Below are 17,556 nucleotides of genomic sequence, written 5' to 3'. Positions count from 1 at the left end.
GTTTAACAGCTGGTTTTATTATATGGAAAACATTTTATCTGTGTTCATGTAAAAGTGATTTGACAATAAATATTCTTTTTATAGCGGCTAGTGTTCATCCCTAGGAAATTTGGCCTCTTAGAGCTTATCTGTAAAATGCCATACCATGACATTTTCCCTCTCCAGAGCTTTTGCTTTTTGGTTTATATTGTCCTTTAAAAAACCCTCTAATCAATGACAATTCTAAGACCCTACTGTATGAAGTCAACCTATTACCTAAAGCGATTTGTTTTTAAGTATATATTTCTAAGTTTTAAAATGCCCATCTGTGAATAATCTTGAACTGACAGTCATTGCTCTGAAGGATTTGGGAATATGAACATTTCTGTGGATGAATTAATTTTACCTTTATTCTTTCTTGCTTACGAAAGAATCCCAGGGTAAGAGTAATGTGAATTCAAACCACAATGGTTTGTTCTATTCCTTTTTTTTATATTACTGTTTTGAGCAAATACCACCTAGATTTGAAAAGTTAATTAGTTAAGTGTCAAATAACAGATAAATACTTGGAGAATAAAATTTTGCTCATGTATGAAATAAACAGCTTAGAAGAAAAGCAGAATTTAAAAAGTTGCATTTTTGGCATTTTATTCTTTAATTGCATTCCTTAATTTTGTGTACTTTATTAGTCTTGTGTGCAATCTGTCCGGTTGTATCTTCTGAAGTAACGTCATACTCGTATGTATTTAAACATTTTTCACATAAACATTAGAAAAACCTCCAACCTTATTTTTTTCACTAAAGAAAGGCAAGCCTGGATTTTCTCACCGTATAATGTTATTTACAAGTGGCAATTTGCTGGCCTGGCATTCTTAGATTAGAAATTACCCAGTTCTCTTTGTTAAATACCTGTTTATGATAGAGATTATGGATGAGAACTAACAAAGTAGAATATATAAGTAGTTTACTTTCATGGGGTCGCAAAGAGTTGGACACGACTGAGTGACTGAACTGAACTGTGGCTTCGCACTTCACTTCCTGTTTTCTGAGCTGTTCGGTTCATTTCAGTTGCTCAGTCATGTCTGACTCTCTGCGACCCCATGAATCGCAGCACGCCAGGCGTCCCTGTCCATCACCAACTCCTGGAGTTCACTCAGACTCACGTTCATCGAGTCAGTGATGCCATCCAGCCATCTCATCCTCTGTCGTCCCGTTTTCCTTCTGCCCCCAATCTGTACCAGCATCAGAGTCTTTTCCAGTGAGTCAGCTCTTCACATGAGGTGGCCAAAGTACTGGAGTTTCAGCTTCAGCATCATTCCTTCCAAGGAACACCCAGGGCTGATCTTTAGAATGAACTGGTTGGATCTGAGCTGTGGCCATATGTTATCTCACAAAGGGCCCCATTCAGTTGCTTTGCCCAGTATAAGGGCATGTGACTTTTACCTCGAAGATCTCTTTGGTTTTGACTTCAAATTAATTACTGAATTCATCTTCTCTAGTCATAGAGTTTCAGGGTTAGAGGGACCATTGAAGCTATAATCCCTATTTTTATGGTTCAGGAAGCCAGTGCCTGGAGACTGTGATATATCCAAGCGTGGATGATGAACTGTTGGTATTAGGCATTTGGTTAGCTTTTATGAAATCAATCTGTTTCTTATTAGAGGCATCCTTAATATTCATTGGAATAAAATAACTTTATGCATTATCTCCTTACCAAAAAACGCCTGTTTTTATCTAATAGAAGGCTAATATTTGATTCATACCCTTAGGAATTTAGTGCTATCTAAACACCGATAGTACTTCCCTGAGGTACATAAAAGCCGATCTGTTCTAATTCAGAAGAACTCTGTTATTTTTCTCATTGACTGAAGTATGTAGGAGATTAAGACTTGGTTTTTTTAAAAATGAAAACCTGTTGTTGGATGTATTTTTTTCCTAAGTGATTTTATAATTACCTATTTTTGATTTCCTGTACAGGTATTGTAATCAGGTTCTTTGTAAAGAGATTGATGAATGTGTGACTCTTCTTCTTCAAGAGCTTGTCAGCTTCCAGGAACGCATCTATCAAAAGGATCCTGTGAGAGCAAAAGCAAGGAGACGGCTGGTTATGGGTCTTAGAGAAGTTACAAAACATATGAAGTTAAATAAGATCAAGTGTGTTATAATTTCTCCAAATTGTGAAAAGATCCAATCCAAAGGTATGAGCAGTTTACTTTTGAAGGCACTGTGGAATATGCAGTGACTTTTAAAAGTGGAAGCTATTTGTCTTCTTTAGGAGAGTTCAGGTATAAAACATAATATTGAACATGAGGAAAGAAAATGAAGTATTTCACTTATTTCATTTTAATAAAATTGAGAACAGATTGTAAAGAAAATCCCCATTTATGAACCTGGTGAAGGATTTAGGTTGAGCCAACCAAGTGTCCCCTTTGTTGTAAAAATTTTTTCAGTAGAATTTATTTACAGAGGTAAAGAAATGCACTTTTACAGGTTTACTACTTTAAAATTTTTACATTACCCTTGATAGCTTTTTTCTCTTAAAAAGAGTTAGAAAAAAGATACAAGTGTCTGCTTCTGTTTATGGTGTAGATTTGTCTCAGAAATCAGCAGTAACAGAGGTCTTTGGGTGAGCCGGCACACAAGTACTTTGTACCATGTCATGCACCCTTTTGTCCTTTTTTCGTGGAAGAGCTGCTTCCACGAAAATGATGATTGGAGTAGACAGATGCATCAGTAGCAGTAACAGGCATATTCTGCACAGGGGAGACATCCTAGTAAAAACAGTCATTTATAATCAGTCTTCCTGCATGTGATGGGCTGCTCACATGAGCTGAGAGATTGGATAAAAGGCATCAGCTACTATAACAATTTTAATTAATTAAAAAAATGAAAAATTTATTTTATTGAAATTTGATTCCTCTTGTGCTAATCCCTGTGGAGAAACAAAAATACTGGCATTATAGGAATATGGTATTTAATTGGGGAGAAAGAAAATAGGTACCTATAACCATAGATAGGAAAATGTGTGGAATGGCCCGAGTGAGCCCAAGCATTCATAGGCTCCTTTGCTGCTGTGTCTTTTGCTTTAGCTCTGGGGTGCAGAAACAGCTTCGTTTAGGAACTAACTAAAATAAAACCTCTCTGTCTCAGGCGGCCTGGATGAGGCTCTCTATAATGTCATAGCCATGGCACGGGAACAAGAAATTCCGTTTGTGTTTGCCCTTGGAAGGAAAGCTCTAGGTCGCTGTGTGAACAAGCTGGTTCCTGTCAGTGTAGTGGGAATCTTCAACTACTTTGGCGCTGAGGTAAGCCTTAGAAGACACAGTCCCTCAGTGGCCTCTGCCACCACCCCCATAGGACATTTTCTTGGGATACATGCCAGTGTTGTGTTTGAGAATTTGCAGAAGTGATATGGTGACTCTCCAGGAATGAGTGGAAAATTCTTGAGTATTACATTTCCTTTTTTAGTGTTGAAAACATTTATGTAAGTTAATCCTGTAGCATTTTGAAAAGATTTTAGCTCATATTTCTACCTCAGTGGGCTTTTTTTTTTCTGGGTTCAGATATGTAGTACTTGATAATATATATAATTGCTGGGTAAAGATGTCCAGTATTGTGTAATATAAAATAATTTTCTTCAGTTTATATGTTGGGTTTATTGTATGCTATTAGGAGTCAAGCGAGAAAAGAACCCTTTATTTGGAGAGGATTTTCCTTTAGAAAACCAAATTCCTAAACCTGTTGAGAGAACAGTTCTTCACCTATGATAGTTGTCTTCCTCTTCTAGTCTGCTAACACAAACTTTGCCCATAGGAGCTGCTAAATGATAATATTACTTATTTAGACTAATGCTTATTAACTGATAACATAAGATTGGTAATTTTTTTAATATGTGGGGTTCTTTTTAGTGTATCATTTGACTTTATTGTGATTTTTTTTAAATTGACGTGTATTTAGTTACATTTGTTTTAAATTGTACACAATCTGGAGAATAAAATAAGACTTTTTATGAAGTTGAAGCTAAAGTATTTTTTGCCACCACTGATGAACAATTTTCCCTCTTCTCAGCCCTACTATTTGTGTATATTTAAGTGTCTCTTTTCTATCCAGTCCCTATATTTGTTTGGTCCCATCCCCCTATTTATTCAGTTTCTCTCCCATTTCCATTAACTTTTCTGTGTCCCCACCTCCTCTCTACAGTCATGTAATTAATACTTGTGCCTGCCACAGGAGCCCATGCTTTTCTCAGTTACAGATACCACACTGCCTTGCTGTAGTTCATGTGTTTCTTCATGTATCTGAATTCCTTGCAGGCAGGCCCCTTGTCTTTGTGTCTGACAACCTTTTACGTTACTTGGGAATGAACAGGTGATAAACGTTTAATAAATTGTGTGGTAGATGTGTATCTGCCTGCTATGTTAAACTATATCCGAGGATTTGGATGGTAAATAGCTCCATGGTGGAGACACATAGGCTTCCCAGGTGGCTCAGTGGTACCAAAGAATCAGTCTGCAATGCTGGAGGCGCAGGTTCAATCCCTGGGTCGCGAGGATTCCCTAGAGAAGGAAATGGCAACCCTCCCCAGTGTTCTTGCCCGGGAAATCCCATGGACAGAGAAGCCCAGCAGGCCACAGACCATAAGGTCGCAAAAGAGTCAGACACAGCCTAGTGACTAAATAACAACAAATGACACATACTAAAAATGCAGTCCTTTTTTGTTCACTGTTGAAGTTTGTGGACTGGGTCGAGATCAGGAAAAGCAGACATGTTTGTTTTTTAACTGTATTGACTTCTTACTGAATTGGATGTATTAAGTTATTTGAATGCTTTTATATTATAAAATGTTTGCCAGTTTTATTTGTACATTGCTTTACTTGCCTTTTCCATCGTGAGGTAGGTGAGTTATCATTTACCAAACACTTTCAAAGAATGGAGGTTAAGGAAATACACATGGTCAAGTGTATATTTTTACTCGCAGTAAATATGGTAGCCCATATAAGTTAAATTTACCATCTAGTAAGACTAACCTTTGAATTACGCTTTCGGTCTTTACACTGATACTAGAGACTTATTCCGTAACAGCTTCTCTGTTCAATTGTGTTTTCTATCATTTTACTTCCAACAGTTTCTGTGTTTTATTGTATTATAAAACCAATGTAAATCTCAAAGTTATGTATCCATATGCCTGTTTTTCTTTGTTGGCTTCACTTAAGTGCATGATTTGTTGAATATTGCAAAGAAATATTTATGACATGTTACATGTTTTTAATGAAATCCATCCTCTTTCCTTTTAAAAATTAAGTAAATCCTGAATATATTTTTGATACTACTGTCACCCGCCTCTCTTCAAAAATCAAAACAATTAGCAACAGTGTTTATTGTACCTGCTGCTATAAAGAATTTAAGCTGCAGCTGGGTAAAGCGTGCTACTTATGTTTTTTCTTCTCAAGTTTAATTTATAGAGACATGTTTTTCCATAATACTATGGCACTTTTTTTTTTTTACCATGCTTTCATGCTACGGTTAATACTTAAATGACAGTGCTTTATTTAGAAAAAAAACAGTTGTGCTGTACTTTTCCCCCATTTTCTAAAAACATAATTTTATGTACATAATTAAAGCATATTCTTACAAGTAGCCAGATTGTATCTACCATCTGAAATTTTTACTTAATGTGTTGGTATATATATTGCATTATGATACTAAATCAAGACATTAAAGAGGAGTAGAATGTTGTTAAATTGTGATGTATGAACCACTAAAAGGATCTTCCTATAGCATAGATGGTAAAGAATCTGCCTCCAATGCAGGATACTGTGTTCGATCATGGAATCAGGAAGATCCCCTGGAGGAGGGCATGGCAACCCACTCCAGTATTCTTGCCTGGAGAATCCCATGGACAGATGAGCCTGGTGGGCTACAGTCCATGGGGTCACAAAGAGTCAGATACGACTAAGTGACTAACACACACACACACACAAGAACCACTAAGGTTTTTTTTTATTATCTTTTTGTGACTGTGGAAACTTCAGTTTGCTTTAGATATTGTTATACCTCGTAGTTACTGAAGTACAATTGTAATGCAATATGAATTTTGCCATTTTACTAACACATGTGTGCTCCATTACTTACCATTTCACTGAGATTGATAATTCTATTCATGTTCATTCTGTTTTGCTGATGGAAGAACATCTGGTTAACTCTATATTATATTTCTAGGTTCTTCATTCAATTTTTATAATTGGCCTTTCATTGTTTTCAAGGCCCAGCTAGCCAGACACTAGCTAGCCAATCACTTGACTTCTATTTGGTCTTTTTTAAAGCGTTCTTTCAGCAAACAAACATTATAGGGAGCTTTTAATTCCTATGGAGGCTTCCATCTCCTTCTGCATCCTTGGACATCACCCTGCATACACCCATTCTCTTATATTTGAACCCATATACGATTCTTCACTGCTCCCCAAACAAGCCTTGAACTTTATTAAATCTGTGCCTTTGTTTATGGTTTTGGATGCTTGGCTAAAAATGCACTGTCTCCACCCCTCAAAGCTATGCCAGATTTTCAAGGCATATATCAGGTGTTACAGTGCTATATGAACTCTTCACTGATACCCAGCAGTTAGATGTTTCCTCCAAAAGCTAAACACTTTGTACATCTCTAGGTATTTAAGGTGTTGTGCCTTGAGTTGCTATTGTCTCCTGTCCTCTCCTTTCAGCCATATAGAAGGTTCCTTGAGAGCAGAGTGGTGGTTCGGTAGTCTCTATACCCACTCTAGTGCAGTTGTTGAGTTAATAAACTCTGTTGAGTTAATAAACTCTGCAAGAACTTTAATATGGTGCATGATTTAGTGGTGAGTACTGAATCAAGAATTTGCCTCAGACTTAGGAGAATCAATAAGTTACAGAGAAAAAAGAAAATAAGTTACAGTATTTTATAGAGTTCCGTGGTTTGCATACCTTTGGATTTTGCGCTGATGGAAAGTGTATCCGGCCCTGAAACAGTAGAGATATTTATTGCTAATGATAGTAATAAAGAGTATAACACAAAATGGACTAGGCAATATCTCTTCTTTTTTTTTAGAGCCTGTTCAATAAGTTAGTAGAACTCACTGAGGAAGCCAGGAAAGCATATAAAGATATGGTTGCCGCAATGGAACAGGAGCAAGCCGAGGAGGCCTTAAAGAATGTGAAGAAGGTGCCGCACCACATGGGGCATTCTCGGAATCCCTCTGCAGCAAGTGCCATTTCTTTCTGTAGTGTTATTTCCGAACCTATCTCTGAAGTAAATGAAAAGGAATATGGTAAGTTGTTGCATACCATTTTAAATGACTGAAATTTTGATATAATTTAATGATTAAAGTCATTTTTAAAATGACTTTCCATGACTACCTTATGTTTCAGTTTTCTTGATTATGCAAATTTTGCTCACATATTTGATTTAAAAATTGCATTAAACACGTCCGTTAAAAGTTAAGAAAATATTTGGGGCTGAGAGTTTCTGTTAGACCCTGAAATTAGTTACATTTCCAAAATCTTAAAAAGAAAAAAAAATCCCAAAGGGATTTAAAAAAACCAAATGTACCATTCTTCTGACCTATAAGTAAATTCTAGGAAGTTTTATTCTAATACTTTACACTTTTTTAATTCACTGTCAGTCATATAAAAATACTTATTGAACATCTACTTTGTGCCACACCCTCTCGGTATAGAGGAGAGATTAAGCCTAACATCATGTTTATTCTTGTGCAGTTTGCAATACAGTGTAGAGAAAGCTATTATCCAGATAATTTGAGAATGTGACACTGGGGCCAGGAGGTGATTAAGCCCTCATCTGTTTATATAGGTAAAAATGAAAACTATTAAGGTTAGGGCATGTGAGACAGGTGAAAGCAATGGGTGAAAGACAAAATTCTGTAGGTGAAAATCTGAAGAGGAATTCTTACAGGAAGCCAAGAATGAGTGGTCAGCGGGTTTGTCTCAGAAGCAAAACATTAGCGAAGATCCTGATAGTTTATACCTGACTATTAAAATTTTGTATCTAATAAGTAAACAAAAGTCCTGAATACTATTCAGCCTAAACTTAGCAAACCTAGACATGTGACATTTGTCCTGAGTTAAATCTGATGGTAGTCAAAAAGAAATACAGCCTAAATACAGCATTTATGTGTGAGATTTAAGGTAACAAATATTGACTGTAATCTGCATCTTAGTAGTTAGTTGCCTTGCCTTGTCTCTACAATACTTTGCACTAGAATACTTGCTCACTTTCTTGATCTCATTTCTGATTCACTTCCTTGGTTCTTTTTTAAAAATAGTTAGGCCGCCTCCTTCAACATGACTTCTTCTTTTTCTCTTCCTTTCTCTCTTCAGTCTTACCTGAAAGTTTACTAAACAGCTTGTTGCCACCTAAAATTTAACTGGGTCGTTCACCTTTTGGAACACTTTGATGATGCCCCAGACCAGAGGCAATTAACAGGCTATTGTGTGCCTTTTAGAAACTCTTTTGGTCAGGTAAAGGTGATTCTGGCTTAGAGGCAGACATATTTCTTCAACTAAAATGATACTAGTTGAAAACAAGATAAAGGGCAAACTTTGTAAATGAGATCAGTTCTCTATATTGTAATATGCCAGCTCTCAAAGATAAACTGTATGATAAATTCCTAGCGCTGTGGATTTAGGGAAATGACCGTGATCTGGGCACATTTGGGCACATGATAAAAAGAACCTGTCAAAGACTTAGGAGATGTTTTCAAAAAGTACCAGATTTAAAGTGTTCAAAGATTGAAGCCTTGATTTTTCCACACTCTGCCTGGGGCATTTAGGCATAATTGACTAATTTCTGAGCGTCAGATTTGTCTTCAGTAAAATGAAGAGGGCCCATCTAGGTCCTATAAGGTTTTATTCAAAACTAAAGTTCTCTAAACTAATGGTTGAATTCTAAGAAGAGTTATGATTATACTGTGAAAGTGACACATTCAGGGGATTAGGTCTGATAGGCTGAGTACCTGAAGAACTATGGATGAAGGTTCGTGACATTGTATAGGAGGCAGTGATCAAGACTATCCCCAAGAAAAACAAATGCAAAATGGTTGTCTGAGGAGGCCTTACAAATAACTGAGAAAAGAAGTGAAGCTGAAGGCAAAGGAGAAAAGGAAAGATACACCCATCTGAATACAGAATTCCAAAGAAAAGCAAGGAGAGATAAGAAAGCCTTTTTCAGTGATCAGTGCAAAGAAATAGAGTAGAATGGGAAGGACTAGAGATCTCTTCAAGAAAGTTAGAGATACCAAGGGAACATTTCCTGCAAAGATAGGCACAGTAAATGACAGAAATGGTATGGACCTAACAGAAGCAGAATCTTCCTAACAGAAGCAGAATATTAAGAAAAGATGGCAAGAATATACAGAACTATACAAAAACGATCTTTATGACCCAGATAACCATGATGGTGTGATCACTCACTTAGAGCCAGATATCCTGGAATGCGAAGTGAAGTGGGCCTCGGGAAGCATCGCTGTGAACAAAGGTAGTGGAGGTGATGGAATTCCTGCTGAGTTATTTCAGGTCCTAAAAAATGATGCTGTTAAAGCACTATACTCAATATGCCAGCAAATTTGGAAAACTCAGCAGTGGCCACAGGACTGGAAAAGATCAGTTTTCATTCCAATCCCAAAGAATGACAATGCCAAAGAATGTTCAGACTACCGCATAATTGCACTCGTCTCACACGCTTGCAAAGTAATGCTCAAAGTTCTGCAAACCAGGTTTCAACAGTACGTGAACCAGGAACTTCCCAGATTTTCAAGCTGGATTTAGAAAAGGCAGAGAAGCCAGAGATCAAATTGCCAACATCCCTTGGATCATAGAAAAAGCAAGAGAGTTCCAGAAAGACATCTACTTCTGCTTTATTGACTACGCCAAAGCTTTTCACTGTGTGGATCACAACAAACTGGAAAATTCTTAAAGAGATGGGAATACCAGATCACCTGACTTGCCCCCTCGAGAAATCGATATACAGGTCAAGAAGCATCAGTTAGAACTGGACATGGAACAACAGACTGTTTCCAGATTGGAAAGGAGTACATCAAGGCTGTATATTGTCACCTTGCTTATTTAACTTATATGCAGGGCACAGCATGCAAAATGCTGGAGTGGATGAAGCACAACCTGGAATCAAGATTGCCAGGAGAAATATCAGTAACCGTACATATGCAGATAACACCATCCTTATGGCAGAAAGCAAAGAGGAACTAAAGAGCCTCTTGATGAAAGTGAAAGAGGAGAATGAAAAAGCTGGCTTAAAACTCAGCATTCGAAAAACGGAGATCATAGCATCTGGTCCCATCATTTCATAGCATTTCATAGCAAATAAATAGGGAAACAATGGAAACAGTGAGAGACTTTATTTTCTTGGGCTCCAAAATCACTGCAGATGGTGACTGCAGCCATGAAATTAAAAGACACTTGCTCCTTGGAAGGAAAGCTATGACAAACCCAGTCAGCATGTTAAAAAGCAGAGACGTTACTTTACCATGGAGAAGGCAATGGCACCCCACTCCAGTACTCTTGCCTGGAAAATCCCATGGATGGAGGAGCCTGGTGGGCTGCAGTCCATGGGGTGGCTGAGAGTCGGACACGACTGAGTGACTTCACTTTCACGCATTAGAGAAGGACACGGCAACCTACTCCAGTATTCTTGCCTGGAGAATCCCAGGGATGGGGGAGCCTGGTGGGCTGCCGTCTATGGGGTCGCACAGAGTCGGACACGACTGAAGTGACTTAGCAGCAAGCAGCAGCGGCATATATGGATGTGAGAGTTGGACATGAAGAAAGCTGAGCACCAAAGAAGATGCTTTTGAACTGTGGTGTTAGAGAAGACTCTTGAGAGTCCCTTGGACTGCAAGGAAATCAAACCAGTCAGTCCTAAAGGAAATCAGTCCTGAATACTCATTGGAAGGACTGCTGCTGAAGCTCTAATACTTTGGCCACCTGATGCAAAGAACTGACTCTTTTCTTGAAAAGACCCTGATTCTGGGAAAAATTGAAGGCAGGAGAAGAGGGGGACGACAGAGGATGAGATGGCTGAATGACATCACCGATTCAATGGACATTGAGTTTGAGCAAGCTCTGGGAGTTGGTGATGGACAGGGAGGCCTGGCGTCCTGCAGTTCATGGGGGTTGCAAAGAGTCGGACACAACTGAGCAACTGACTGAACTGAACTAAAGATTCTGGTGTATGATCTGATTTACCAGGATGCCAACGAAATGAGTGAAAATAATCATAAATGATTTGCTTTGAGAATAAAGCACAAAATTACTCTATTGGTATCAGATGTATTTGGCAACAGACATGAAGCCCACTGATGTGGCCTCAAAAATTAGAGTGTTTAATTATTTCACTGTGTTGTCAAGATCTCTAGCTCTTTCCTTCTTTCTCTTTTTCCATTTTCAGTCTGGGACTTCTTATTCTTGTGCTTCTCATCTCATATCCATAAACAGCTGCATTGGCCCTGGTCATCACAACAGTAGTCAAAAAGCAGAACGTTCAGGCGGTGGGCTCTTCTTATCAGTGAAGGAAGCAGTTTTCAGAAGCCTTCACCTTTTGTTTCATTTGGCCAGAGCCAATCATGTCACTGCTTTTAGCTGCAAGGGAGATATGGGGAAGAGCTTATTTGGCAAAGGAGAACAGGATAGTTGCGATAGTCTGAGAACTGTGCGACTGAGCTCAAGTCCATCCCAAATCTGGGGGCTCTGTTAGGCAGAAGAAAATGGGGAATGACTGTTGGGTAGAAAACAAATAGTATCTTCCATGCCATCCTTGTGTAAGATTTTGAAAAATTTTTTTGTGATTTCCACATTTTAAAGAAAAAGCGAAGCTGGGAAAGGATTGCTAAACGTTGGTAGAGTAGAGAGGCTCCTGTCATCGTCCAGTGTTACTGTTCTTTGTGTGCACCTTAATTGTTTTATTTGCTGGTGTTTTCCTTCCACCTGAGCTCAGTCTCAGTTCTGTCATACTTACGTGAGACAGTTTCAAACATAAATCCCAATTAAACTGTAAGGTTTTTGAGATAGAAATTTGGCACATAATGGGCACTTTACCTAGAGTAATAATAGCTCACTTACTGAATTCTTACTAGGCACTTTTTTTAACTCTTCATGTTTATTAAGACATTTAATCCTCTGAGTAGTCCTTGGAGATAAGAAATCTTGTACAGCATTTTGTAGATTAGAAAGGGAAAATGAAATGAGGTAAATAAATTGCCATTGTCACACAGCTCATAAGTTTCAGTGTAAAACCTATATTCTTAGCCAATGTGGTGTGAATTTCCTGTCTGTTGAATGAATTCTCAGTAGGACCATACAGTAGGTTTTCAATAACTACTTATAAGGGAGGACTGCCTCTGTCTGTCTTGGGTTTCCAGCTCACTCTCTGCCACCACACCTTGTTCTGTCGGCTCTTGAAGTGACTTGGTGTTCCTTTACTGTGTACAATCTAAAGATGGAGGGCTTCCCTCTGTGTACTGACTGAAGGGAGAAATACACATACCTCATCCTCTGACAAACGCAGTAGTGATTTGAAAGTTGCAAAGGCACTTTCACAAAGAACCAAGTAACAAAACAGAAAGCACTGAGGGGTTCATAAGCAAAAGAACAGCTATGTTGAATACGTTCTTCTAAAGTAAGCAATTTAGAAGCAGTTCGCTCTGGATCAGTAATATTTCCAGGTCTGTTGAGATCTTTGACTCTGCCTTTAAATTGCTTCCTAACCCTGTTTCAAAAGTGGACTTCTAGGTGTGCTGTTCTGGCTTTAGACTGCCTATATTCTTCCCTCCCTCCTACCCACCAACCCCTCATCCAAAGATGGCATTTTCATACTTGCTCGTTTCTCCTCCCCATCACAGTCATGTGTTTGTACGCTCATTAGTTATTGATCAGGCTTCAGCTGTTACTCTAAGGTGGCAGCCTGGGCCCTCCCTGCCTATGTGAACTTAGTGGCTCTTTAATCATTGTGATAAGTCTCTTGATGGCTAATCACAGAGTCCCTTGTCTCTGCTTCCAAGGTCATATCTCCCTTTCCTTTCCAAAGGACCCATCTGGCTTTCAGCTTACCTGCCTAGTAGCAGAGTGCCCAAGATAGAACCTAGAAAGAGATTAGCCCTACTGAGTCTTACGACCTCCTTTCTTTCTCCTGTTTCTTTGGCTCACTGTCAGGGGAGAGGTGAGGCTTTTTCTGGGACCCCATGTGAATTCTTACAGTGCTTTTGAAAGAGGAAAATAAGTGTTGGAAGGAAATATAAATGTGTGCCTAAATTTTGTAAATTTTTTTACTTTTTAAAGTTATTTTCTGCATAATTAACTGTATATGTGAAGCTTTCATTTATTGTAAAGGCTTGTTTTCCCAGCACATACTGCATGCTAACCTGAGAACACAGAGATGGATGGGAATGAGGAGGGAGGAGGGGTAGAACGGCAGACACAAATGCATTTGAACCAGATATGCAGGAAGTGCTGTGGGACTTCAAGTTAGTGACCGTCTTTCCTAGGAAAGTCAGGAAAGGCTTTACCAAACAAATGACATTCAAGGGTGGTTATCAGAGCCGAGTAGGACTCTGAAGGGGAAAGGAGGAAAGCACATGTCATACAGAAAGAACAGCTTGTGCAAAGCCAAGCATAGTAAATAGAAAGGGGATGACTTCTGTGAGCAGTGAAAATTCAAAGTGACCTTGACCTGGAATGCATGACAGAGGGTTAAAATGAATGGGACCAGAAGGAAGATTATGAAGGGGCTTGGTTATATACTAAATTAAGGAGTTTGGATTACTAAGGTAATAAAAAGCCAGTTAGTGATGTGGTCAGTTCACAAAGCCGGTTAGAAAGATATTGTAGATGTACAGCAAGGTAAAGAAGGCTTGAGTTAAGGCAGTAGTGACCAAATTAGTAGTTTTTGAGGTCTGAGTGACATGGTATAGTTATGAGTTCAATGGAGAAAGAGAATTAAGGATTACTGTAAGGTTTCTTCTGCTTTGAGTCTGAAAATGACATTATTAACTGAGAATGAGAATAAAGGAGGAATGCTAGATTTTTTGTCATGAGCTAGGAATACAAGTAGAGAAACCTGTTCTACACTTGAAGTAATTGCAGGAAAGAAAGATTTTTTTTCCCCAAACCATGTGCCCTAACTTCAGGTGGCCAAAATATGGTATGTAGCGACAGAAGATGAGATGGTTGGATGGCATCACCAACTCAATGGACATGAGCTTGAGTAAACTCTGGGAGTTGGTGATAGACAGGGAGGCATGGTGTGCTGCAGTCCATGGGGTCTCAAAGAGTAGGACACAACTGAGCAACATGTAATTGATAGGTGGCAATCAAGTATATTTGTATGAATAGACTTGTTTTATCACTACAGTTTGATCATTCTGCCTATAAAATGAAGATATCAGCTACAATGCAAATAGAAGGAAATTTTTATTTTTTAAGAAAAGGCAAAAATAAGTAAGTGCTGCTGCTGCTAAGTCGCTTCAGCCATGTCTGACTCTGTGCGACCCCATAGACGGCAACCCACTAGGCTCCTCTGTCTCTGGGACTCTCCAGGCAAGAATACTGGAGTGGGCTGCCATTTCCTTCGCTAGTGCATGAAAGTGAAAAGCGAAAGTGAAGTCGCTCAGTCGTGCCTGACTCTTAGCGACCCCATGGGCTGCAGCCTACAAGGCTCCTCCATCCATGGAATTTTCTAGGCAAGAGTGCTGGAGTGGGGTGCCACTGTGGGACTACACCAAATCAAACAGCTCTCTGCAGCAAAGGAAATCATCAACAAAATGAAAAGGCAACCTGTGGAATAGGAGAAAGTATTTGCAAATCATATATCTGATGAGGGGTTAATGTCCAAAACATACAAAGAACTCATACAACTCAATAGCAAAGAACAACCAGATTTAAGAATGGGCAGAGGATCTGAATAGACATTTTTCTAAATAAAGACCAGTAGGTGCATGAAAAGATGCTTAACATCACCAGTCATCAGAGAAATCCCAAACAAATCCACAACGAAACATCTCCTCACAACTTGTTAAAATGGCTATTGTCAAAATGGCAATAAATAACAAATATTTGCAAGGATGTGGAGCAAAGGGAACGCTTGTACACTGTTGGTCAGAATGTAAGTTGGTGTAGCCACTAAGGAAGACAATACGGAGGTTCCGCAGAATCTGAAGATGAGAACTGTCATATGATCTAGCACTTCTACTTCTGGGAATTTATCTGAAGAAAATAAGAACATTTGCTCAAAAAGAGTTATTCACCTCCATGTTTATTACAGAGTTATTTATAGTAACTAGGATATGGAAACAAGTGTCCATCGATAATTAAAGAGATAAAGAAGATCAGTGAATAAAGATGTGGTGTGGGGGGGGGCAGGGCTGTGGGTGTGTGCAACATACATTGGAATATTATTTAGCCTTTAAAAAGAATGAAATCTTGCCGTTTATGATAACAAGGATGAGCCTTGAGGGCATTAGTGAAATAAGTCAGAGAAAGACAGACACCATATGATTTCATTTTTCTGTGGAATCTTGAAAAAGAAACCCCCCAAGCGCATAGATAGAACAGATTGGTGGTTGCCAGAAGCATGGGGAGTAGGGGTAGGTGAAGTGCATTGAAGGAGGTTAAAAAATTACCACCTTCCAGTTATAAAATAAATAAGGCACGAGGATCTAATGTACAGCATTGTAACTATAATAATAATATTGCACTGCATATTTGAAGGTTGCTAAGAGGGTAGATCTTAAGGGGAAAAAAAATTGTAATTCCGAATGGGGATGGATGTTAACTAGACTTCTCATGGTGATCATTTCTCACTATGTACAAATACTGAATTATTATGTTGTGCACCTGAAGCTGTTATGTTTTATGTCAGTTATATGTCAGTGATAAAAAATTAAATGGAAAAAGTAAAACACACAAAAAGTATGTGCGAGAGTTGTTCTTCATCTCCTGATTCCTAGTACATTTTTGCTGTAAACTGACTACCTGTTGTTAAAAATAATACAGACTATCACCACTGTATTATATAGTAACATTTTTTTGGCTCCAGGGTCACTTGATAAGCCAAGCAACATACATATATTATAAAACACATTTTCACAAATGTTAGAAATGCGTGCATGGCTTCTTTGCTTATAAATGGAAACACAAGTTCCATTACAGACCAAGAGACAGCTTTTGCATAACTTGCTAAACGAGCACAGTGTTAACCTGTCAAGTCAAAACTCTTTCTCTCTTTTCTTTTTTTTTAATCGGAGCATTTCTAATGGGCATTTTGGCTCTGCCATCTGTAACTTGTGGATCCTTGATCCCAGGGCACTTCAGGGCCAAAAACCATGAGGCAGTTCATTGATTTCTGTGAATACATGAGAGTCAGTGAGCCTCTAGTACTGTTGGATCTTCTGCATTCTGAAGTATTAATATACTTATTTTGGCCTCTTTGTTTCTTCATGTTAGATGTACTGATTTAAAGAAAATTTTTTGAGAGCTGTTTTCCATTTATAACATTTAAACTAGTACTAGAATAAGCTAAGTTTTTAGTTTTTTCAGTTAGTGAGCCAACAGAGTTCTGTAGCCTATTCTTCCCACTTCTAAGAGTTGCATGATTCTGAAACTGTTCTGGTTTTTAAAAAAATCTGTTTGATATTTGCAGAAACAAATTGGAGAAACATGGTGGAAACTTCCGATGGGCTGGAAACATCAGAAAATGAGAGAGAAGTTTCTTGTAAGCACAGCACATCTGAAAAACCCAACAAACTTCCGCTGGACACAGTAGGGGCTGTTGGTAAGCAGGCATCGTTAGTGACTGCAGGCAGTTCTACCTCAGCTACAAACCCTGGAAAATCAACAGTGGGTGATAAAGAGGAAGTGAAGCCAGATGACCTGGAATGGGCCTCACAGCAGAGTACAGAGACTGGCTCTTTGGATGGCAGTTGCCGGGATCTTTTGAATTCCTCCATCACCAGCACCACCAGCACTCTTGTACCTGGCATGCTTGAAGAAGAGGATGATGAAGAGGAGGAGGAGGAGGAAGATTATGCTCACGAACCCATATCTGTAGAAGTACAGCTCAATAGTAGAATTGAGTCTTGGGTCTCTGAGACCCAGAGAACGATGGAAACTCTTCAGCTTGGAAAAACCCTTAATGGTTCTGAGGAAGATAATGCAGAGCAAAGTGGGGAAGAGGAAGCAGAGGCGGCTGAGGTGCTAGAGCCAGGGATGGATAGCGAGGCCTGGACTACTGATCAAGCAAGCCAGGAACAGCAGAAGCCCAGCAACTGCAGCTCGCTGAACAAGGAGCACTCTGATTCTAACTAGACACCCCCAAATCTATAACTCAGGAAATGTCAGCTGTCTGTCTCAAACTACATAAGGGTTACAGCCATTATAAGTCTTTCATGCTTCATCTCAACATTTTGCACAGTCTAGTATTTAATGTATTTAATTCCTGACAGATGTTTTTTAGCCTTCTTTGACTTGTTTTGTGATCCATAGCTTAACTGTTAATTAGCATCTGTGTCTTTCTAAGAACTG

General features: G+C 38.8%; 1 protein-coding gene across 1 annotated transcript in view; it reads left to right on the top strand.

Moving 5' to 3' along the window:
- Positions 1 to 17,345, top strand: part of SECISBP2L (SECIS binding protein 2 like) — a 49,528-nt gene extending 32,183 nt beyond the window's left edge. The window contains exons 14-17 of the mRNA XM_068965891.1: positions 1,957 to 2,177; positions 3,130 to 3,284; positions 7,061 to 7,280; positions 16,676 to 17,345. Coding sequence (XP_068821992.1) covers positions 1,957 to 2,177; positions 3,130 to 3,284; positions 7,061 to 7,280; positions 16,676 to 17,340 — 1,261 coding nt within the window. The 3' untranslated portion in view covers positions 17,341 to 17,345. The remainder of the gene's footprint in view (positions 1 to 1,956; positions 2,178 to 3,129; positions 3,285 to 7,060; positions 7,281 to 16,675) is intronic.
- Positions 17,346 to 17,556: the final 211 nt, after the last annotated feature.

Source organism: Capricornis sumatraensis, chromosome 2, assembly GCF_032405125.1.
Source record: "Capricornis sumatraensis isolate serow.1 chromosome 2, serow.2, whole genome shotgun sequence".
Lineage (NCBI taxonomy): Eukaryota > Metazoa > Chordata > Mammalia > Artiodactyla > Bovidae > Capricornis > Capricornis sumatraensis.
This window is presented reverse-complemented; position numbering and strand designations above follow the sequence as displayed.